General features: G+C 52.1%; 1 protein-coding gene across 1 annotated transcript; it reads left to right on the forward strand.

Moving 5' to 3' along the window:
• The first annotated feature begins 12,797 nt into the window (after positions 1-12,797).
• LOC121289700 lies at positions 12,798-15,509 on the forward strand. Its single transcript, XM_041209325.1, has 3 exons — positions 12,798-13,068; positions 14,436-14,706; positions 15,425-15,509. Exons 1-3 carry the CDS (start codon positions 12,798-12,800, stop codon positions 15,507-15,509), a joined length of 627 nt encoding a protein of 208 aa, XP_041065259.1.
• Positions 15,510-25,397: the final 9,888 nt, after the last annotated feature.

Here is a 25,397-nt window from a genome sequence, read left to right on the forward strand (position 1 = left end):
TGCAGGTTAATGGAACAGAGAGTGAGATCTCAGGGAGGTTCAAGGGACAGAGAGTGAGATCACGGGGAAGTTAAAGGGACTGAGAGTGAGATCAGGGGGAGTTTAAATGGACAGAGGGTGAGATCACGGGGAGTTTGAAGGGACAGAGACAGAGATCTCGGGTAGGTTAAAGTGTCAGAGAATGCGATCAGGATGAGGTTAAAGGGAAAGAGAGTGAGATCACGGCGAGGTTAAACAGACTGTGAGTGAGATCACGGGGACATTAATGGGACATAGATTGAGGTCACGGGGAGGTTAAAGGGGCAGAGTGAGAGATCACGGAATGGTTAAAGGGAAAGAGAGTGATATCACGGGGAGGTTAAAGGAACAGAGAGTGAGATCAGGGGGAGGCTAAAGGGACAGAGACTGAGATCAAGGGTAGGTTAACGGGACAGAGAGAGAGATCACGGGGAGGTTAGAGGGACTGAGAGTGAGATCACGGGGAGATTAAAGGGACTGAGAGTGAGATCAAGGTGAGCTTAAAGGGCCAGAAAAACAGATCATGGTGAGGTTAAAGAGACAGAGAGTGAGATCACAGGGAGGTTAAAGGGACAGGGACTGAATTCATGGCGAGGTTCATGGGACAGAGAGTGAGATCACGGGAAGATTAACGGGAAAGTGGGTGAGATCACGGGGAGATTAAAGGGACAGAGAGTGAGATCACACGAAGGTTAATGGGACAGAGAGAGAGATCAGCGGAAGTTTACATCGACAAGTGAGATCACGCGGAGTTTAAAGGGACAGAGGGTCAGATCTAGTGGAGGTTAAAGGGACAGAGAGTGATATCACGATGAGGATAAAGGGACAGAGAGTGAGATCACGGGGAGGTTAATGGGACAGAGAGTGAGATCACGGGGTGGTTTAAGGGACAGAGTGAAATCACGGGGAGGTTAAAGGGATAGCGAGTGAAATCACGTGCAGGTTAATGGAACAGAGAGTGAGTTCACGGGGAGGTTAAAGGGACAGAGTGTGAGATCACGGGGAGGTTAAAGGTACAGAGAGCGAGATCATGGGGAGGATAAAGTGACAGAGATTCAGATCAAGAGGAGTTTAAAGGGACAGATAGTAAGCTCACGGGGAGGTTAAAGGGTCTGAAAGAGAGATCACAGGGAGATTAAAGGGACAGAGACTGAGATCACGGGGAGGTTAAAGGGACAGAGTGAGATCATGGGGAGGTTAAAGGGACAGAGAGTGAGATCACGGGGAGGTTAAAGGGACAGAGTGTGAGATTACGGGGAGTTTAAAGCGACAGAGAGTGAGATCACGGGGAGCTTAAAGGGACAGAAAGTGATTTCACGGGGCGGTTAAAGTGACAGTGTGAGATCACGGGGATGTTAAAGTGACAGAGAGTGAGATCACGGGATGATTAAAGTGACAGAGAGTGAGATCACGGCGAGGTTAAAGGGATAGCGAGTAAAATCACGTGCAGGTTAATGGAACCAAGAGTGAGTTCACGGGGAGTTTAAAGTGACAGTTAGTGAGATCACGGGGAAGTTAAAGGGACAGAGAGTGAGATCACAGGGAGGTTCAAGGACAGAGAGTGAGATCACGTGGAAGTGAAAGGGACAGAGACTGAGATCACGGGGAGTTTAATAAGACAGAGAGTGAGATCACGGAGAAGTTAAAGGGACAGAGAGTCTGATCACAGGGAGGTTAAAGGGACAGAGAGTGAGATCACGGTGATTTTAAAGGAACAGACAGTGAGATCACGGGGAGTTTAAAGGGACAGAGAGTGAGATCACGGGAAGATTAACGGGAAAGTCGGTGAGAACACGGGGAGATTAAAGGGACAGAGAGTGAGATCACACGAAGGTTAATGGGACAGAGAGAGAGATCAGCGGAAGTTTACATCGACAAGTGAGATCACGCGAAGTTTAAAGGGACAGAGGGTCAGATCTAGTGGAGGTTAAAGGGTCAGACAGTGAGATCACGGGGAGGTTAATGGGACAGAGAGTGAGATCACAGGGAGGTTAAAGGGACAGAGAGTGAGATCACGGGGAATTTAAAGGAACAGACAGTGAGATCACGGGGAGGTTAAAGGGACAGAGAGTGAGATCACGGGGTGGTTAAAGGGACAGAGAGTGAGATCATGGGGAGGTTAAAGGGACAGAGATGAGATCACGGGGAGGTTAAAGGGACAGAGGGTGAGATCACAGGGAGTTTAAAGGGACTGAGAGTGAGATCACGGGGCGCTTAAAGGGACAGAGAATGAAATCACGAGGAGGTTAAAGAGACAGTGAATTAGTTTACGGGGAGGTTAATCGGACAGATAGTGAGATCACGGGGAGGTTAAAGGGACAGAGAGTGAGATCACGGGGAGGTGAAAGGGACAGAGAGTGAGATCACGGCGTGGTTAAAGGGACAGAGAGTGAAATCACGGGGAGGTTAATAGGACAGAGAGTGAGATCAAGGGGAGTTTAAAGGGATTGAGACTGAGAATACGGGGAGGTTAAAGTTTGAGAGAGTGAGATCATGGGGAGGTTAAAGGGACAGAGGGTGACATCACGGGGAGTTTAAAGGCTCAGAGAGTGTGATCACGGGGAGTTTAAAGGAACAGAGAGTGAGATCACGGGGAGGTAAAAGGGACAGAATGAGATCACGGTGAGGTTAAAGGGACAGAGAGTGAGATCATGGGGCGGTTAAAGGGTCAGAGAGTGAGATCACGGGGCAAGATAAAGGGACAGAGAGTGAGATCACGGCAATGTTAAAGGAACAGAGAGTGAGATCATGAGGAGGTTAAAGGAACAGAGAGTGAGATCACGGGGAGGTTAAATGGACAGAGATTGAGATGACGGGGAGATTAAAGGGACAGAGAGTGAGATCACAGTAAGGATAAAGGGACAGAGAGTGAGATCATGGGGAGCTTAAAGGGACAGAGAGTGAGATCACGGGGAGGATAAAGGGACAGAGAGTACGATCATGGGGAGGTTAAAGGGACAGAGAGAGAGATAACGTGGAGGGTAAAGGGACTGAGAGTGAGATCACGGGAAGGTTAAAAGGACTGAGAGTGAGATCACGGAGAGGTTAAAGGGACAGAGAATGTGATCACGGTGAGGTTAAAGGGACAGAGAATGAGATCACGGAGAGGTTAAAGGGACAGAGAGTGAGATCACGGTGAGGTTAAAGGGACAGAGAGTGAGATCACGGTGAGGTTAAAGGGACAGAGAGAGAGATCACGGTGAGGTTAAAGGGACAGAGATTGAGTTCACAGGGTGGTTAAAGGGACAGATCACAGGGAGGTTAAAAGGATAGAGAATGAGATCACAGGGTGGTTAAAGGGACAGAGATTGAGATCACAGTGTGGTTCAAGGGACAGATCACGGGGACATTAAAGGGACAGAGAGTGCGATCACGGGGAGGTTAAAGGGACGGCGATTGAGATCACGGGGAAGTTAAAGGGTAAGAGAGTAAGATCACTGGGAGGTTAAAAGGACAGAGAGTGAGATCACGGGGAGGATAAAGGGACAGAGAGTGAGATCACGGGGACGTTAAACGGACAGAGAGTGAGATCAAGGGGTGGTTAAAGGGACAGAGAGAGATCACGGGGAGGTTAAAGGGACAGAAAGTGAGATCACGGGGAGGTTAAAGGAACAGAGAGTGAGATCACTGGGAGGTTAAAGGGACAGAGAGTTATATCATGGTGAGGTTAAAGGGACAGAGACTGTGATCATGGGGAGGTTAAATGGACAGAGGGTGAGATAACGAGGAGTTTAAAGGATCAGAGAGTGAGATCAAGGGGAGTTTAAAGGCACAGAGAGTGAGATCACAGGGAGGTAAAAGGGACAGAGAGTGAGATCATGGGGAGTATAAAGGGTCAGAGAGTGAGATCACGGGGAGGTTAAAGAGACAGAGAGTGTGATCACGGTGAGTTTAAAGGGACAGAGAGTGAGATCACGGCATGGTTAAAGGGACAGCGAGTGAGATCACGAGGAGGTTAAAGGGACAGAGAGTGAGATCACAGGGAGGTTAAATGGACAGAGAGTGAGATCACAAGGACGTTAAACGGACAGAGATTGAGATCACGGCGAGGTTCAAGGGACAGAGAGTGAGATGACGGGGAGATTAAAGGGACAGAGAGTGAGATCACATTAAGGATAAAGGGACAGAGAGTGAGATCATGGGAAGCTTAAAGGGACAGAGAGTGAGAACACGGCGAGAATAAAGGGACAGAGGGTGAGATCACGGGGACGTTAAAGGGACAGAGAGTGAGATCACGGGGAGGTTAAAGGGACAGTGATTGAGATCAAGTGGAGGGTAACGGGACTGAGAGTCAGATCACGGGAAGGTTAAAAGGACTGAGAGTGAGATCACGGAGAGGTTAAAGGGACAGAGAATGAGATCACGGTGAGGTTAAAGGGACAGAGAGCGAGATCACGGTGAGTTTAAAGGGACAGAGATTGAGTTCACAGGGTGGTTAAAGGACAGATCACGAGGAGCTTAAAAGAACAGAGAATGAGATCACAGGGTGTTTAAAGGGCCAGAGATTGAGATCACAGTGTGGTTAAAGGGACAGATCACGGGGACATTAAAGGGACAGAGAGTGCGATCACGGGGAGGTTAAAGGGACGGCGATTGAGATAACACGGAGGATAAAGGGTAAGAGAGTAAGATCACTGGTAGGTTAAAGGGACAGAGAGTGAGATCACGGGGTGGATAAAGGGACAGAGAGTGAGATCACGGCAAGGTTAAAGGGAAAGAGAGTGAGATCACGGGGAGGATAAAGGGACAGAGAGTGAGATCACGGGGACGTTAAACGGACAGAGAGTGAGATCAAGGGGAGGGTAAATGGACTGAGAGTGAGATCACGGGGAGGTTAAAGTGACAGAGAGTGAAACCACGGTCAGGTTAAAGGGACAGAGGGTGAGACCACGGGGAAGTTAAAGGGACAGAGAGTGAGATCACGGGGAGGTTAACGGGACTGAGAATGAGAGCACTGGGAGGTTACAGGAACAGAGAGTGAGAGCACGGCGAGTTTCAAGGGACTGAGAGTGAGATCATTGGGAGGTTAAAGGGTAATAGATTATGATCATGGGGAGGTTAAAGGGACAGAGAGTATCACTGGGAAGTTGAAGTGACAGAGAGTGAGATCACTGGGAGCTGAAAGGGACAGAGAGTGAGATAACGGCGAGGTTAAAGGAACAGAGAGAGAGATCACAGGGTGTTTATAGGGTCAGATCATGGGGTGGTTAAAGGGACAGATCACGGGGAGGTTAAAAGGACAGAGAGTGAGATCACAGGGAGGTTAAAGGGACAGAGAGTGAGATCACGGGGACGTTAAACGGACAGAGAATGAGATCAAGGGGTGGTTAAAGGGACAGAGAGAGATCACGGGGAGGTTAAAGGGACAGAAAGTGAGATCACGGGGAGGTTAAAGGAACAGAGAGTGAGATCACTGGCAGGTTAAAGGGACAGAGAGTTATATCATGGTGAGGTTAAAGGGACAGAGACTGTGATCATGGGGAGGTTAAAGGAACAGAGAGTGATATCATGGTGAGGTTAAAGGGACAGAGAGTGAGATGACGGTGAGGTTAAAGGGACAGAGAGTGAGATCACGTGGAGGGTAAAGGGACTGAGAGTGAGATCACGGGGAGGGTAAAGTGATAGAGAGTGAGATCATGGGAGGTTAAAGGGACAGAGAGTGATATCATGGTGAGGTTAAAGGGACAGAGAGTGAGATCATGGGGAGGTTAAAGGGACAGAGAGTGAGATCACGGTGAGGTTAAAGGGACAGAGATTGAGATCACGGTGAGGTTAAGGGGACAGAGAGCGAGATCACGAGGAGGGTAAAGGGAATGAGAGTGAGATCACGGGGAGGGTAAAGTGATAGAGAGTGAGATCACAGGCTGGTTAAAGGCACAGATCACGGGGAGGTTAATGGGACAGAAATTGAGATCACAGGGTGGTTAAAGGGACAGATCACGGGGAGGTTAAAAGGACAGAGAGTGAGATCACAGGGTGGTTAAAGCGACAGAGATTGAGATCACAGGGTGGTTAAAGGGACAGAGAGTGAGATCGCGGGTAGGTTAAAGGGACAGAGAGTGAGAACATGGCGAGTTTCAAGGGACAGGGAATGAGATCACGGAGAGTTTAAAGGGAAGGCGATTACGATCATGGGGAGGTTAAAGGGACAGAGAGTATCACTGGGAAGATGAAGTGACAGAGAGTGAGATCACTGGGAGGAGAAAGGGACAGAGAGTGAGATCATGGGGCGGTTAAAGGGTCAGAGAGTGAGATCACGGGGAAGATAAAGGGACAGAGAGTGAGATCATGGCTATGTTAAAGGGACAGAGAGTGAGATCATGAGGAGGTTAAAGGGACAGAGAGTGAGATCACTGGTAAGATAAAGGGACAGAGAGTGAGATCACGGCAATGTTAAAGGGACAGAGAGTGAGATCATGAGGAGGTTAAATGGACAGAGATTGAGATGACGGGGAGATTAAAGGGACAGAGATTGAGATCACGGTGAGGTTAAAGGGACAGAGACTGAGATCAAGGAGAGTTTAAAGGGACAGAGATTGAGAATATGGGGAGGTTAAAGTTTCAGAAAGTGAGAACACGGGGAGGTTAAATGGACAGAGGGTGAGATAACGAGGAGTTTAAAGGATCAGAGAGTGAGATCAAGGGGAGTTTAAAGGCACAGAGAGTGAGATCACAGGGAGTATAAAGGGTCAGAGAGTGAGATCACGGGGAGGTTAAAGAGACAGAGGGTGAGATAACGAGGAGTTTAAAGGATCAGAGAGTGAGATCACGGGGAGTTTAAAGGCACAGAGAGTGAGATCACGGGGAGGTAAAAGGGACAGAGAGTGAGATCACGGGGAGGATAAAGGGTCAGAGAGTGAGATCACGGGGAGGTTAAAGAGACAGAGAATGAGATCACGGGGAGTTTAATAGGACAGAGAGTGAGATCACGGGGAGGTTAAAGGGACAGAGATGAGATCACGGGGAGGTTAAAGGGTAAGAGAGTAAGATCACTGGGAGGTTAAAGGGACTGAGAGTGAGATCACGGGGAGCTTAAAGGGACAGAGAATGAAATCACGAGGAGGTTAAAGAGACAGTGAATTAGTTTACGGCGAGGTTAATTGGACAGATAGTGAGATCACGGGGAGGTTAAAGGGACAGAGAGTGAGATCACGGGGAGGTTAAAGGGACGGAGAGTGAGATCAAGGGGAATTTAAAGGGATTGAGACTGAGAATACGGGGAGGTTAAAGTTTGAGAGAGTAAGATCACGGTGAGGTTAAAGGGACAGAGAGTGAGATCACGGGGAGTTTAAAGGCTCAGAGAGTGAGATCACGGGGAGTTTAAAGGCACAGAGAGTGAGATCACAGGGAGGTAAAAGGGACAGAGTGAGATCACGGGGAGTATAAAGGGTCTGAGAGTGAGATCACGGGGAGTTTAAAGGGACAGAGAGTGAGATCACGGGGAGGTAAAAGGGACAGAAAGTGAGATCACGGGGAGGTTCAAAGGACACAGATTGAGATCACGGGGTGGTTAATGGGACAGATAGTGAGAGCACGGGGAGGTGAAAGGGACAGTGAGTCAGAGCACGGGGAGGTTAAAGGGACACAGAGTGAGGTCACGGGGAGGTTAAAGGGACACAGAGTGAGGTCACGGGGAGGTTAAAGGGACAGAGAGTGAGATCACGGGGAGGTTAAAGGGACACAGAGTGAGGTCACGGGGAGGTTAAAGGGACACAGAGTGAGGTCACGGGGAGGTTAAAGGGACAGAGAGTGAGATCACGGGGAGGTTAAAGGGACACAGAGTGAGGTCACGGGGAGGTTAAAGGGACTGAGTGTGAGATCATGGGGAAGGTAAATGGACAGAGAGTGAGATGATGGGAGTGTAAAGGGACTGAGAGTGAGATCATGGGGAGGATAAAGGGACAGAGAGTGAGATCACGGCAAGATTAAAGGGACAGAGAATGAGATCACAGGGTGGTTACTATGACAGATCACGGGGAGGTTAAAAGGACAGAGAGTGAGATCACAGGGTGGTTAAAGGGACAGAGCGTGAGATCACGGGGAGGATAAAGGGACAGAGCGTGAGATCACGGGGAGGTAAAAGGGACTGTGAGTGAGATCACGGGGAGCTTAAAGGGACAGAGAATGAAATCACGGGGAGGTTAAAGAGACAGTGACTTAGATTACGGGGAGGTTAATAGGACAGAGAGTGAGATCATGGGGAGGTTAAAGGGACAGAGAGGGAGATCACGGGGAGGTAAAGGGACAGAGAGTGAGATCACGGGGTAGTTAAAGGGACAGAGAGTGAGATCACGGGGTGGTTAAAGGGTCAGAGAGTGAGATCACGGTGAGTTTAATAGGACAGAGAGTGAGATCACGGGGAGGTTATAGGGACAGAGAGTGAGATCACGGGGAGGTTAAAGGGACAGAGAGGGAGATCACAGGGAGGTTAAAGGGACAGAGAGTGAGATCACGGGGTCGTTAATGGGACAGAGAGTCAGAGCACGGGGAGGCTAAAGGGACACAGAGTGAGGTCATGGGGAGTTTAAAGGGACAGAGAGTGAGATCACGGGGAGGTTAAAGGGTCAGAGAGTGAGAGCACGGGGTGGATAAAAAGACAGAGATTGAGATCACGGCATGGTTAAAGGGACAGAGGTAGAGATATGGGTGAGGTTTAACGGACAGAGAGTGAGATACCTGGAGGTTAAAAAGACAGAGAATGAGATCAGGCGGAGGTTAAATGGACAGAGAGTGAGATCACGGGGAGGTTAAAGGGACTGAGTGTGAGATCATGGGGAGGGTAAATGGACAGAGAGTGAGATGATGGGAGTGTAAAGGGACTGAGAGTGAGATCACGGGGAGGATAAAGGGACAGAGAGTGAGATCAAGGCAAGGTTAAAGGGACAGAGAATGAGATCACAGGGTGGTTACTATGACAGATCACGGGAAGGTTAAATGGACAGAGAGTGAGATCACAGGGTGGTTAAAGGGACAGAGATTGAGATCACAGGGTGGTTAAAGGGACAGAGCGTGAGATCACAGTGAGGTTAAAGGGACAGAGAGTGAGATCACGGCGAGGTTCAAGGGAGAGGGAATGAGATCACGGAGAGTTTAAAGGGACGGCGATTGCGATCACGGGGAGGTTAAAGGGTAAGAGAGTAAGATCATGGGGAGGTTAAAGGGACAGATAGTATCACTGGGAAGTTGAAGTGACAGAGAGTGAGATCACTGGGAGGAGAAAGGGACAGAGAGTGAGATCACGGCAAGGTGAAAGGGACAGAGAGTGAGATCACGGCAAGGTTAAAGGGACAGAGAGTGAGATCACAGGGAGGTTAAATGGACAGAGAGTGAGATCACGGGGGCGTTAAACGGACAGAGAGTGAGATCACGGCGAGGTTCAAGGGACAGAGAGTGAGATGACGGGGAGATTAAAGGGACAGAGAGTGAGATCACAGTCAGGATAAAGGGACAGAGAGTGAGATCATGGGGAGCTTAAAGGGACAGAGAGTGAGAGCACGGCGAGGATAAAGGGACAGAGGCTGAGTTCACGGGGAGTTTAAAGGGACAGAGAGTGTGATCATGGGGAGGTTAAAGGGACAGAGAGTGAGATCACGTGGAGGGTAACGGGACTGAGAGTGAGATTACGGGAAGGTTCAAAGGACTGAGAGTGAGATCACGGTGAGGTTAAAGGGACAGAGAGTGTGATCACGGTGAGGTTAAAGGGACAGAGAGTGAGATCACGGAGAGGTTAAAGGGACAGAGAGTGATATCATGGTGAGGTTAAAGGGACAGAGAGTGAGATCATGGTGAGGTTAAAGGGACAGAGAGTGAGATCACGGTGAGGTTAAAGGGACAGAGATTGAGATCACGGTGAGGTTAAAGGGACAGAGAGTGAGATCACGTGGAGGGTAAAGGGACTGAGAGTGAGATCACGGGGAGGGTAAAGTGACAGAGAGTGAGATCATGGGAGTTTAAAGGGACAGAGAGTGTTATCATGGTGAGGTTAAAGGGACAGAGAGAGAGATCCCGGTGATGTTGAAAGCACTGAGTGAGAAAACGGTGAGTTTAAAGGGACAGAGAGTGTGATCATGGTGAGGTTAAAAGGACTGAGAGTGAGATCACGGTGAGGTTAAAAGGACTGAGGGTGAGATCAAGGTGAGTTTAAAGGGACATAGAGTGAGATAACGTGGAGGGTAAAGGGACAGTGAGTGAGATTACGGGGAGGTTAAAGGGACAGAGAGTGAGATCACGGGGAGGTTAAAGGGACAGAGAGTGATATCAATGGGAGTTTAAAGTGACAGAGATTGAGAACAAGGGGAGGTTAAAGTTTCAGAGAGTGAGATCACGGGGAGGTTAAAGGGACAGAGAGTGAGATCACGGGGAGGTTAAAGGGAAAGAGAGTGAGATCACGGAGTGGTTACATGGACAGAGAGTGAGATGACGGGGAGGTTAAAGGGACAGAGAGTGAGATGACGGGGAGGTTAAAGGGACAGAGAGTGAGATGACGGGGAGGTTAAAGGCACAGAGAGTGAGATCACGAGGAGGTTAAAGCGATAGAGACTGAGATCACGGGGAGGTTAAAGGGACAGTGAGCAACTAACTCAGCAGAGTAAACTGTTCATTATAGACACCCATCGACACAACTCCCAGTGATGGTGACAGGAGATAAAGGACCAAGCCTTTCTAAAGTAAGATAGTCAGAAGCTTTTTCCCAGGGTGGAAGAGTCAATTACTAGGGGGACATAGATTTAAGGTGAGAGGAGAAAACTATCGAGATGTGTGGGGCAAGATTTTTACGCAGAGGGTAGTGAGTGTCTGGAATTCGCTGCCAGAGGAGGTGGTGGAAGCAGGTACGATAGTGATGTTTAAGAGGCAGCTTGACAAATACATGACTAGGATGGGAATAGAGGGATACGGACCCCGGAAGTGCAAAATGTTTTAGTTTGACGGGCAATATGATGGGTGGAGGCTTGGAGGGTCGAAGGGCCTGTTCCTGTGCTGTACTTTTCTCTGTTCTCTGATCTCGGGCGTGAAAGAGGTTAAATTAAACAGGTCCGAAACTCTCCAGTTGTGAGCAGGGCGACTGTCAGAGCTGCTAAAGAAATGTGACCCTGTCTGCAAGGACAGTGAGCTGGGGAACAATCCAAAGCCTACAGCAACCCCCTGGCTTCCTGAAACCAAGTCTGGTGCCAAAGGCCCTGAGAGAGAAGGTTGATGCTGAGCTGAACCAGCTAGAGGGGCTGGGCGTCAGAAAAGAAGCTCACTTCTCAGAGTGGGCAGCACCCCTAGTCCCTGGCCTTAAACCAGACCCGCCCATCCGGATCTGTGGGGAACTGTCAACTAACGGTCAACAGAGCAGCCAAGCTGCACAGGTACCCTATTCCCAAGATTGACCACCTCTATACCAAACTAGCAGGAAGGACAATGTATACAAAGCTTCACATGAGGCACACGTATCAGATAGGTGGAAGGACAGGTTGTATTGAGGAGGTGGAGAGGCTGCAGAAGGAATTGGACAGGTTAGGAGAATGGGCAAAGAAGTGTCAGATGGAATACAACGTGGGGAAGTGTGAGGTCATGCACTTTGGTAGGAGGAATAGAGGCATAGACTATTTTCTAAATGGGGAGAGAATTCAGAAATCTGGAGTGCAAAAGGACTTGGGAGTCCTAGTCCAGGATTTTCTTAAGGTTAACTTGCAGCTTGAGTCGGTAGTTAGGAAGGCAAATGCAATGTTGGCATTTATTTCGAGAGGACTAGAATATAAAAGCAGGGATGTGTTGCTGAGGCTTTATAAAGCTCTGGTTAGACCACATTTAGAATATTGTGAGCAATTTTGGGCCCCGTATCTCAGGAAGGATGAGCTGGCCCTGGAGAGGGTCCAGAGGAGGTTCACGAGAACGATCCGAGGAATGAAAGGCTTAACATTTGAGGAACATTTGAGGACTCTGGGTCTATACTCGATTAGAGTTTAAAAGGATGAGGGGGATCTGATTGAAACTTACAGAATACTGAAAGGCCTGGATAGAGTGGACGTGGGGAAGATGTTTCCATTAGTAGGAGAGACTAGGACCCGAGGGCACAGCCTCAGAGTAAAGGGAAGACCTTTTAGAACAGAGTTGAGGAGAAAATTCTTTAGCCAGAGAGTGGGGAATCTATGGAATTCATTGCCACAGAAGGCTGTGGAGGCCGGGTCATTGAGTGTATTTAAGACCGAGATAGATCGGTTCTTGATTGGTAAGGGGATCAAAGGGAAGAAGGTGGGAGAATGGGGTTGAGAAACTTATCAGCCATGATTGAATGGCGGAGCAGACTCGATGGGCCGAATGGCCTCATTTCTGCTCCTATGTCTTATGGTCTTATGGTCTAATCCTTGTGTTGTTGTGTTAGGGAGTGCGGCACGCGTGGAGGGCGGGATTCCTCTGGAGGTCCCGGCCCAGCAACCCTCCCTCCGGCCAGGTTGGATGACCCCACTGCCCGTCTCCCCGCTCCGCCCCCCCGACCCCCCACAAACCCCACCTCCCCCAACTCTCTCTCTCTCTCCTGTCACCCATGGGATCTCCCACAGCCGACACGTGGTTGGGGTTGGTTGGTGCGCCGGACGGTGATGTGGGTGCGTGACGGTGATGGGGGGGGTTGGTTGATGAGGGGGGGGCGGGGAAGGAGTACCCTCCTCAACCAAATCAAAACTGCCAATCCCTCCTCTCCCCCCAACACCCCCTAGTGACGTCATAAGGGGCGGGGCGTGTCTTTGCCCGCTGGCCCCGCCCCGACCCACTCCCTTACACCGCCCCCTAACCACATGTCCCACCCTCAACCCCTTGAACCAATCGACACACAGCTCCTCTCACATCCCTCTCCTGATTGGCTTGATCGGTTTGTGACTTCACAATGGGAGGGGGCAGGGCGGAGCGCCGCTGGCCTTTATAAAGGGGGCCGGGCTGGGGGGTGGAGCTGCTCTGGGCCCCGCCCATTCCGCAGTCATTGCACCCGTTTGGTCGGTGCTCGTTTTGCGGTGAAGGGAGAGGGAAGAGGAGGAGACGAGGCGGCGGCGGGTGTGCGGGGCGCCGCTGGTGAGTCATGGTCGCCCCTTGTTGTGGTCGGAGGAGCCCCCGGGGCTGCAGCGAGAGGAAGGAGCCGGGAGAGAGGCGGGGGGGTGGTTGTGAAGAGAGAAGAGGCGCAAAGCCCGCCCGCCCCTCGCGGCCGCCCCGCCGCATCTTGAATTCCCGCTACATGGACGGCGGGGTTGGGTCGGACCGAGCGTAGCGGCGGCGGCGGAGAGGGTGAGATCGTAACTTGTATTTTATCCTCCTCCTCCTTCCCTAACCCCCCCAATACCCTCCCCTAACCCCCCCCTCCTTCACTCTCCTCCAATACCCTCCCCTAACCCACCCCTCCTTCACTCTCCTCCAATACCCTCCCCTAACCCACCCCTCCTTCACTCTCCTCCAATACCCTCCCCTAACCCCCCCCTCCTTCACTCTCCTCCAATACCCTCCCCTAACCCCCCTCCTTCACTCTCCTCCAATACCCTCCCCTAACCCACCCCTCCTTCACTCTCCTCCAATACCCTCCCCTAACCCCCCCCTCCTTCACTCTCCTCCAATACCCTCCCCTAACCCCCCCCTCCTTCACTCTCCTCCAATACCCTCCCCTAACCCCCCTCCTTCACTCTTCTCCAATACCCTCCCCTAACCCACCCCTCCTTCACTCTCCTCCAATACCCTCCCCGAACCCCCCCTCCTTCCCTCTCCTCCAATACCCTCCCTGAACCCCCCCTCCTTCACTCTCCTCCAATACCCTCCCTGAACCCCCCCTCCTTCACTCCTCCAATACCCTCCCCTAACCCCACCCCTCCTTCACTCTCCTCCAATACCCTCCCCTAACCCACCCCTCCTTCACTCTCCTCCAATAACCACTCCCCTCCTTCACTCTCCTCCAATACCCTCCCCTAACCCAACTCTCCTCCAATACCCCACCCACCTTCTGGATGTCTGTCCTACAGGTGGAATCCATCCTGAATTCCTGCTCCATGGAGGGGGGAGGTGTTGGGGGGGGGTGGTGTGGGGAACTTGGGGAACTGCCCACGGGCACAACAGTCCTCGCCCAGGTAAGTGAAGAGTTTGATAAGGGTTTGGGGAGAGAGCGGGACAGTGGGATTAGTTTGGGATTGACACGGCGATTGGATGAGAGAGAGCTGGGGGATGGGATGAGAGAGAGCGAGAGATGAGTTTGTGATTGATACAGGGATATGGGGGGGGGGGGAAGAGTGTGACTTGCCGAGGGGTGTTGGGAACATTGGGGTAAATGGCTGGTCCGGTTCAGTTTCTGGTTAATGGTAACCCCCAGGATGTTGATAGTGGGGGTAGGGGGGTTACTGAGGTTTGTGGGGATTGGACACTGTGAAGCAGAGATTGAAATGGTGTTTGTGTCTCAACAGGGAGAGTCGGAAGTGCCGGGTACATCACTTCAGGAGCAGCCGTGTGTGATGGGAATCCCTTTGAACGTCATGGGACACTGGCTGCATTCTTGCTTGTTGGAGACGGTCATTGTCTGGCAAAAGGGAGAAGCCTGGGGAGAATGAGACAACACAGCCAAGACGGGCTGAATGGACCTCCCACACTGGATCCATCCTGTGATTTGGAGATCGCCATTCAGCCAATTCTGCCTGCGCCAGACCGTTGCAGCGCCGCCGGACGCCTCCCGCAGCCGCCGGACGCCTCCCGCAGCCGCCGGACGCCTCCCGCAGCCGCCGGACGCCTCCCGCAGCCGCCGGACGCCTCCCGCAGCCGCCGGACGCCTCCCGCAGCCGCCGGACGCCTCCCGCAGCCGCCGGACGCCTCCCGCAGCCGCCGGACGCCTCCCGCAGCCGCCGGACGCCTCCCGCAGCCGCCGGACGCCTCCCGCAGCCGCCGGACGCCTCCCGCAGCCGCCGGACGCCTCCCGCAGCCGCCGGACGCCTCCCGCAGCCGCCGGACGCCTCCCGCAGCCGCCGGACGCCTCCCGCAGCCGCCGGACGCCTCCCGCAGCCGCCGGACGCCTCCCGCAGCCGCCGGACGCCTCCCGCAGCCGCCGGACGCCTCCCGCAGCCGCCGGACGCCTCCCGCAGCCGCCGGACGCCTCCCGCAGCCGCCGGACGCCTCCCGCAGCCGCCGGACGCCTCCCGCAGCCGCCGGACGCCTCCCGCAGCCGCCGGACGCCTCCCGCAGCCGCCGGACGCCTCCCGCAGCCGCCGGACGCCTCCCGCAGCCGCCGGACGCCTCCCGCAGCCGCCGGACGCCTCCCGCAGCCGCCGGACGCCTCCCGCAGCCGCCGGACGCCTCCCGCAGCCGCCGGACGCCTCCCGCAGCCGCCGGACGCCTCCCGCAGCCGCCGGACGCCTCCCGCAGCCGCCGGACGCCTCCCGCAGCCGCCGGACGCCTCCCGCAGCCGCCGGACGCCTCCAACTGGGTTGACTGGACAGACAGGGTTAAACGCGATTTCTCTTTCACTAAACCATGAGGACTCTGCCTGATTGCCTTCAATTTGTCCAAGTGCCTGCTAGAAGCTTAATAAACTTTTTCAACATGATCAATGTTATGCTGACTGGCTTGTGGTTTCCTGCTTTCTGTCTCCGCTCATTTCAATAAGGGACTTACACAGGAAAATGGTCAATCTAACGGAACCTGCCCCAAATCTAGGTAACTTTACAAAATTAAAAACAAGCTGTCAACAATCTCACGATCCACATCTTTTAAAACAGTGCGATGAGGTCCATTAGCACCTGGGCACTTGTCAGCTAAACCCCAGAGAATGGCTGCCTGTCAATCTCTCAAAAATACTGCTCACCACAGCACATCCTTAACAGCACATCCACAGCCTGTCCCACACTCAGATACCATCTCCTCCCTCACTAACACACAGACCGTCCCTACCTCCCATACTAGCTCCTGCTTCACCAACAAACACCCTGTCCCACTCTCAGATACCAGCTCCTCCCTCACTAACCCCCAGCCCGTCCCACACTCAGAGACCAGCTCCTCCCTCACTAACAAACACCCTGAAGCATTCCCAGATATCAGCTCCTCCCTCACTAACACACAGCCTGTTCCACTCTCAGATACCAGCTTCTCCTTCACTAACACACACCCTGTCCCACTCTCAGATTCCAGCCGCTCCCTCAATAACACACAGCCTTTCCGAATCACAGATACCAGCTCCTCCCTCACTAACACAGCCTGTCCCCACTCTCAGCTACCAGCTGCTCAATCACTAACAAACACCCTGTCCCTCTCTCCGATACCAGCACCTCCTTCACTAACACACGGCCTGTTCCACTCTCAGATACCAGCTCCTCCCTCACCAACAAACACCCTGTCACACTCTCAGATACCAGCCCCTCCCTCACTAACAAAGCCTGTCCCACTCTCAGATACTAGCTCCTTCTCACCAACAAACACCCTGTCACACTCTCAGCTACCAGCTCCTCAATCACTAACAAAGCCAGTCCCACTCTCAGATACCAGCTCCTCCCTCACTAAACACAAACTGTCCCAGTCTAAGATACAAGCTCCACCCTCACCAACACACAGCCTGTCCCATTCAAAGACACCAGCTCCTCCCTCACTAACACACAGCCTGTCTCACTCTCAGATACCAGCTCCTCCCTCACTAACACACAGCCTGTCCCATTCAAAGACACCAGCTCCTCCCTCACTAACACAAAGCCTGTCCCATTCAAAGACACCAGCTCCTCCCTCACTAACACACAGCCTGTCTCACTCTCAGATACAAGCTCCACCCTCACCAACACACAGCCTGTCCCATTCAAAGACACCAGCTCCTCCCTCACTAACACAAAGCCTGTCTCACTCTCAGATACCAGCTCCTCCCTCACTAACTCAGAGCCCGTCCCACTCTAAAATTCCTGCCGCTCACTCACTAACACAGCGTGTCCCAGTCTCAAATAACAGCTCCACCCTACCATGCAGTCTGTCCTACTGTCAGATACTAGCTCCTCCCTCACTAACACACAGCGTGTCCCACTCTCAGATACCAGGTCCTCCCACACTAACACATAGCTTGTCCCACTCTCAGATACCAGCTCCCCCTCCACTAACGCCAAGCCCGTCGCACACTCAGTTACCAGCTACTCCCACACTAACACACAGCCTGTCCCATTCTCAGAAACAACTCCTCACTCAATAACACAGTGCCCCTCCAACTCAGACAACAGCTCCTCACTAAATAACATACAGCCCGACACACACTCAGATACCAGCTCCTCCCTCTCTAACACACAGCCTGTACAACTCTCAGATAACAGCTCCTCTCTCACTACCACACAGCCGTCCCACTATAAGACACCAGCTCCTCCTTCACTTACAAACACGCTGTCCAAATCTTAGATTCCAGATCCTCCCTCACCAACACACAGCCTGTCCCATTCTCCCATACCAACTTCTCCCTCACTAACAGACAGCCTGTCCCACTGTCAGATATCAGCTCCTCCCTCACTAACAAACACCCTGTAGCATTGCCAAATTCCACCTCCTCCCTCACTAACACACAGCCCGTCCAACCCTCCGATACCTGCTCCTCCTTCACTAACACACAGCCTGTCCCACTCTCAGGTAGCAGCTCCTCCCTCACTAACACACAACCTGTCCCAATCTCAGATACCAGTTCCTCCCTCACTAACACACAGCCCGTCCCACTCTCAGATACCAGCTCCTCCCTCACTAACAAACACCCTGTAGCATTCCATGATATCAGCTTCTCCCTCACTAACACACAGCCTGTCCCTCACTCAGATACCAGCTCCTCCCTCACTAACGCAAAGCCTGTCGCACTGTCAGATAACTGCACCTGCCTCAATTACAAACAGCCTCTCCCATTCTCAAACACCAGCTCCTCCCTCACTAACACAGCCTGTCCCACTATCAGATAATAACTACTCCCTCACTAACACACAACCTGTCCCACTCTCAGATACCACCTCCTCCCTCAATAACAGACAGTTGTCGCACTATCGGATACCAGCTCCTCCCTTAAAAACACAGCCTGTCCCACTCTCAGATACCAACTCCTCCCCCACTAACACACAGCCCGTCCAACTCTCAGATACCAGCTCCTCCCACAGTAACAAACACCCTGTAGCATTCTCTGATACCAGCTCCTCCCTCACTAACACACAGCCCGTCCAACCCTCCGATACCAGCTTCTACCTCACTAACACACAGACTCCCGCATTCTCAGATGATAACTCCTCCCTCACTAACAAACTCCCTGTAGCATTCCCAGATACCAGCTCCTCCCTCACTAACACAGCGCCTGTCCTACACTCAGATAGCAGCTCCTCCCTCACTTAAACACAGCGCCTGTCCTACACTCAGATACAAGCTCCTCCCTCACTAAAACACATCCTGTCCCATTCCCAGATACCAGCTCCTCCCTCACTAACACACAGCCTGTCCTACTCTCAGATACCAGCTCCTCACTAATACACAGCATGTCCCACTCTCAGATAACAGCTCCTCTCTCACTACCACACAGCCGTCCCACTATAAGACACCAGCTCCTCCTTCACTTACAAACACGCTGTCCAAATCTTAGATTCCAGATCCTCCCTCACTAACACAGGGCACTTTCCACTCTCAGATAGCAGCTCCTCCCTCACTAACACACAGCCTGTCCCACTGCAGATACCAGCTCATCGCTCAACACACAACCCGTCCGACTCTCAGATACCAGCTCCTCCCTCACTAACACACAGCCCTTCCCACACTCAGATACCAGCTACTCACTAAATGACATACAGCCCGTCTCGCACTCAGATACCAGCTCCTCCCTCACTAACACACAGCCTGTCCCACTCTCAGATACCAGCTCTTCCCCCACTTACACACAAACTGTCCCACTCTCAGCTACCAGCTCCTTTCTCACTAATACACAGCCCGTCCCACTCTCAGATAGCCTCTGCTCCCTCAATAACACACAGCCTGTCGCACTCTCAGATACCAGTTCCTCCCTCAATAACACACACCCTGTACCACTCTCAGATACCACCTCCTCCCTCACTAACAAACACCCTGTAGCATTCCCATACACCATCTCCTCCCTCACTAACACACAGTCTGTCCCACTCAGATACCAGCTCCTCCCTCACTAACATACAGCCTGTCCACTCTCAGATACCATCTCCTCAATGAATAAAACATAGCATGTTGCACTCAGATATCAGTTCCTCCCTCAACACATAGCCTGTCGTACTCTCAGTTACCAGTTCCTCCCTCACTAACACACAGCCCGTTCAACGTTCCGATACCAGCTCCGCCCTGACTAACACACAGCCTGTCCTAATCTCAGATACCAGCTCTACCCCCATTTACACACAACCTGTCCCACACTCAGCTACCAGCTCGTCCCTCACTAATACACAGCCCGTCCCACACTCCGATAACCTCTCCTCCTTCAATAACACACAGCCTGGCGCACTTTCATATACCAGCTCCTCCCTCACTAACACAGGGCCTGTCCTACCCACAGATAGCAGCTCCTCCCTCACTTACACACAGCCTGTCCCACTCTCAGATACCAGCTCTACCCCCATTTACACACAACCTGTCCGACTCTCAGCTACCAGCTCGTCCCTCACTAATACACAGCCCGTCCCACACTCCGATAACCTCTCCTCCTTCAATAACACACAGCCTGGCGCACTTTCATATACCAGCTCCTCCCTCACTAACACACAGCCTGTCCCAATCTCAGATACCAGCTCTACCCCCATTTACACACAACCTGTCCCACACTCAGCTACCAGCTCGTCCCTCACTAATACACAGCCCGTCCCACACTCCGATAACCTCTCCTCCTTCAATAACACACAGCCTGGCGCACTTTCATATACCAGCTCCTCCCTCACTAACACAGGGCCTGTCCTACCCACAGATAGCAGCTCCTCCCTCACTTACACACAGCCTGTCCCACTCTCAGACACCAGCTCCCCCCTCACTAACACACAGCCTGTCTCAATCTCAGATACCAGCTCCTCCCCCACTTACACACAACCTGTCCTACTCAAATACCATCTTCTCCCTCAATAACTCACAGCCTGTCCCCCACTCAGATTACAGTTCCACCCTCACTAACAGACAGACTCTCCCACTTTCAGATACCAGCTCCTCCCATACTAACCAACAGCCTGTCCCACTCTCAGATACCAGCTCCTCACTCATTAACACCCAGCCTGTCCCATTCTCACAAACCAGCTTCTCCCTCACTAACGCACAGCGTGTCCCACTCTCAGATAACAGCTCCTCCCTCACTAACAACACGCTGTAGCATTCCATGATACCAGCTTCTCCCTCATTAACACACAGCCTGTCCCTCACTCAGATACCAGCTCCTCCCTCATTGACACAAAGCCTGACCCACTCTCAGATACCAGCTCCTCCCTTACTAACGCAAAGCCTGTCGCACTGTTAGATAACTGCACCTGCCTCAATTACAAACAGCCTCTCCCATTCTCAAACACCAGCTCCTCCCTCACTAACACAGCCTGTCCCACTATCAGATAATAACTACTCCCTTACTAACACACAACCAATCCCACTCTCAGATACCATCTCCTCCCTCAATAACAGACAGCTTGTCGCACTCTCAGATACCAGCTCCTCCCTCACTAACACAATACCCGTCCCACTCTCAGATACCAACTCCTCCCCCACTAACACACAGCCCGTCCAACCCTCCGATACCAGCTTCTACCTAACACACAGACTCCCCCATTCTCAGATGATAACTCCTCCCTCACTAACAAACTCCCTGTAGCATTCCCAGATACCAGCTCCTCCCTCACTAACACAGAGCCTGTCCTACCCACAGATAGCAGCTCCTCCCTCACTTACACACAGCCTGTCCCACTCTCAGATACCAGCTCCTTTCTCACTAATACACAGCACATGCAACCCTCCGATACCAGCTCCTCCCTCACTAACACACATCATGTCCCAATCTCAGATACCAGCTCCTCCCCCACTAACACACAGCCTGTCCCACTCTCAGATACCAGCTCCTCTCTCACTAACACACAGCCCATTCCACTCTCAGATACCAGCTCCTCTCTCACTAACACACAGACTCTCCAACTGTCAGATACCAGCTCCTCCCTCACTAACACACACCCTGTCCCAATCTCAGATACCAGTTCCTCCCTCACTAACACACAGCCCGTTCAATGCTCCGATACCAGCTCCGCCCTGACTAACACACAGCCAGTCCCAATCTCAGATACCAGCTCTACCCCCATTTACACACAACCTGTCCGACTCTCAGCTACCAGCTCATCCCTCACTAATACACAGCCCGTCCCACACTCCGATAACCTCTCCTCCTTCAATAACACACAGCCTGTCGCACTTTCATATACCAGCTCCTCCCTCACTAACACACAGCCCGTGCAAACCTCCTATACCAGCTGCTCCCTCAATAACACACAGCATGTCCCTCTGCCAGACAGCAGCTCCTCCCTCAATAACACAGTCTGTCCCAAACGCAGATACCAGCTCCTCCCTCACTAACACACAGCCTGTCCCACTCTCAGATACCAGGTCCTCTCACACAAACACACAGACTCTCACACTCTCAGCTACTAGCTCCTCCCTCACTAATACACAGCCCATCCCACTCTCAGATACCATCTCCTCCCTCAATATCACACAGCCTATCCCATTCTCAGATACCAGCTCCTCCCTCACACACAGCCCGTGCAATCGTCCGATACCAGCTCCTCCCTCAATAACACACAGCCTGTCCCACTCTCAGATAGCTGCATCTCCCTCACTAACAGACAGCCTGTCCCACTGTCAGATATCAGGTCCTCCCTCACTAACAAACACCCTGTAGCATTGCCAAATTCCACCTCCTCCCTCACTAACACACAGCCCGTCCAACCCTCCGATACCTGCTCCTCCCTCACTAACACAGCCTGTCCCACTCTCAGATACCAGCTCCTCCCTCACTATAACACAGCCCATCCCACTCTCAGATACCATCTCCTCCCTCAATAACACGCAGACTGTCGCACTCTAGGATACCAGTTCCTCCCTTACTAACACACAGCCCGTCCCACTCTCAGATACCAGCTCCTCCCTCACTAACAAACACCCTGTAGCATTCCATGAGATCAGCTTCTCCCTCACTAACACACAGCCTGTCCCTCACTCAGATACCAGCTCCTCCCTCACTAACGCAAAGCCTGTCGCACTGTCAGATAACTGCACCTGCCTCAATTACAAACAGCCTCTCCCATTCTCAAACACCAGCTCCTCCCTCACTAACACAGCCTGTCCCACTATCAGATAATAACTACTCCCTCACTAACACACAACCTGTCCCACTCTCAGATACCATCTCCTCCCTCAATAACAGACAGTTGTCGCACTATCGGATATCAGCTCCTCCCTTAAAAACACAGCCTGTCCCACTCTCAGATACCAACTCCTCCCCCACTAACACACAGCCCGTCCAACTCTCAGATACCAGCTCCTCCCACAGTAACAAACACCCTGTAGCATTCTCTGATACCAGCTCCTCCCTCACTAGCACACAGCCCGTCCAACCCTCCGATACCAGCTTCTACCTCACTAACACACAGACTCCCGCATTCTCAGATGATAACTCCTCCCTCACTAACAAACTCCCTGTAGCATTCCCAGATAGCAGCTCCTCCCTCACTAACACAGCGCCTGTCCTACACTCAGATAGCAGCTCCTCCCTCACTTAAACACAGCGCCTGTCCTACACTCAGATACCAGCTCCTCCCTCACTAAAACACATCCTGTCCCACTCTCAGATACCAGCTCCTCCCTCACTAACACAGCGCCTGTCCTACACTCAGATAGCAGCTCCTCCCTCACTTAAACACAGCGCCTGTCCTACACTCAGATAGCAGCTCCTCCGTCACTAACTCAGAGCCTGTCCCACTCTCAGATACCAGCTCTTCCCTCACTAACACACAGCCTGTCTCTCTGCCCCTGATACCAGCTCCTCCCTCACCAATACACAGTCTATCCCACTCTCAGATACCAGCTCCTCCCTCACTAACACACAGACACTCCCACTCTCAGATACTAGATCCTCCCTCACTAACACAGAGCCCGTCTCAACCTCCGATACCAGCTCCTCCTTCACTAACAAACACCCTGTCCTAATCTCATATTCCTGCTACTCCCTCAATAACACACAGCAGGTCTCACTCTCAGATACCAGCCACACCCTTACCAACACACAGCCTGTCCCCTTCACAGATACCAGCTCTTCCCTCACCAACACAGTCTGTCCCACTCTCAGATACCTGCTCCTCCCTCACTAACACACAGCCTGTCCCACTCTCAGATACCAGCTCCTCCCTCAATATTACCCAGCCCGTCCCACTCTCAGATTCAGCTCCTCCTTCACTAACCCAAGCCCATCCCCCTCACAGATACCACATACTACCTAAATAACACACAGTCTGTCCCACTGTCACATACCAGCTCCTCCCTCATTACCACAGAGCCTGTGCCATGCTCAGATACCAGCTCCTCACTCACTAACACACTGCCCGTCCCACTCAGAAACCAACTCCTCACTGTGCAACACACAGCCCGTCGCACACTCAGATATCAGCTCCTCCTTCAATAACAATCAACCTGTTCCATTCTCAGTTACCTGCTCCTCCCTCACTAACACACAGCTTGTCCCACTCTCAGACACAAGCTCCTCCCTCATTAAAACACAGCCCATTCCACTGTCAGATACCAGCTCCTCCCTCAGTAACACACAGCCTGGCTCTCTCCCCCTGATACCACCTCCTGCCTCACTAACACACAGCCCATCCCACTCTCAGATACCAACTCTTCCCTCACTAACACAGCCTGTCCCAGACCGAGATACCAGTTACAACCTCACTAACACACAGCCTGTCTCACTCTCAGATACCAGCTCCTCCCTCACTAACACACAGCCTGTCCCACTCTCAGATACCAGCTCCTCCCTCACTAACACACAGCCTGTCCCACTCTCAGATACCAGCTCCTCCATGATTAAAACACAGTCAGTCCCAATCTCAGATACCAGCTCCTCCCTCACTAACACACAGACTGACTCACCCCCGATAACAGCTCCTCCCTCACCAATACACAGTCTATCCCACTCTCAAATACCAGCTCCTTCCACACTAACAAACAGCCTGTCCTACTCTCAGATACCAGCTCCTCCCCCATTAACACACAGCCTGTCACACTCTCAGATGACAGATCCTCCCTCACTAACACAAAGCCCGACACAACCTCCGATACCAGCTCCTTTTTTACTAACACACAGTCTGACCCACTCTCAAATACCAGCTGCTCCCTCACTAACACAGAGCCTGTGCCATGCACAGATAGCAGCTCCTCCCTCACTAACACACAGCCTGTCCCACTGTCAGATACCAACTCCTCCCTCACTAAAACACAGCCTGTTGTACTCTCAGATTCTACTTCACCCCTCACTAAAACACAGCCTGTCCCACTCTCAGATATCAGCTCCTCCCTCAATAATACACAGTCTGTCCGAATCTCAGATAGCAGCTCCTCCCTCACTAACACACTGACTGTCCAACTGTCAGAAACCAGCTCCTCCCTCACTAACACACAGTCTGTCCGAATCTCAGATAGCAGCTCCTCCCTCACTAACAAACAGGCTGTCCCACTCTCAGATACCAGCTCCTCCTACACTAACAAACAGCCTGTCCCACTCTCAGATACCAGTTCCTCCTACACTAACAAACAGCATGTCCCACTCTGATACCAGCTCCTCCTACACTAACAAACAGCATGTCCCACTCTCAGATACCAGCTCCTCCCTCACTAACAAACAGCCTGTCCCACTCTCAGAGAACACCTCCTCCCTCACTAACACACAACCTGTCTGATTCTTAGATAGCAGCTCCTCACTCACTATTACACAGCCTATCCCACTCAATGATACCAGCTCGTCCCTCACTAATGCACAGCCTGTCTCAATCTCAGATACCAGCTCTTCCCTCACTATCACACAGCCTGTCTCTCTGCCCCTGATACCAGCTCCTCCCTCACCAATACACAGTCTATCCCACTCTGATACCAGCTCCTCCCTCACTAACACAGAGCCCCTCCCAACCTCCGATAACAGCTCCTCCTTCACTAACAAACACCCTATTCCACTCTCAGATACCAGCTCCTCCTTGACTAACACACAGCCTGTCCCAGTCTCAGATACCAGCTCCTCCCTCACTAACCAATAGCCCAACCCACTCTCAGATACCACCTACTCCCTCTCACACAGCCCATCCCACAATCAAATAACTGCTACTCCCTCACTAACACACAGCCCGTCCCACTCTCAGATACTACCA

This window comes from Carcharodon carcharias, chromosome 17 (genome assembly GCF_017639515.1).
Source record: "Carcharodon carcharias isolate sCarCar2 chromosome 17, sCarCar2.pri, whole genome shotgun sequence".
Classification (NCBI taxonomy): Eukaryota; Metazoa; Chordata; class Chondrichthyes; order Lamniformes; family Lamnidae; genus Carcharodon; species Carcharodon carcharias.

Coding starts and splice junctions, on each gene's coding strand:
- LOC121289700 (XM_041209325.1), top strand. CDS start 12,798: ATGTCCCACCCTCAACCCCTTGAACCAATCGACACACAGCTCCTCTCA. Junction 13,069..14,435: donor GGGTGTGCGGGGCGCCGCTG/GTGAGTCATGGT, acceptor GTGTCTCAACAG/GGAGAGTCGGAAGTGCCGGG. Junction 14,707..15,424: donor GCCGGACGCCTCCCGCAGCC/GCCGGACGCCTC, acceptor CGCCTCCCGCAG/CCGCCGGACGCCTCCAACTG.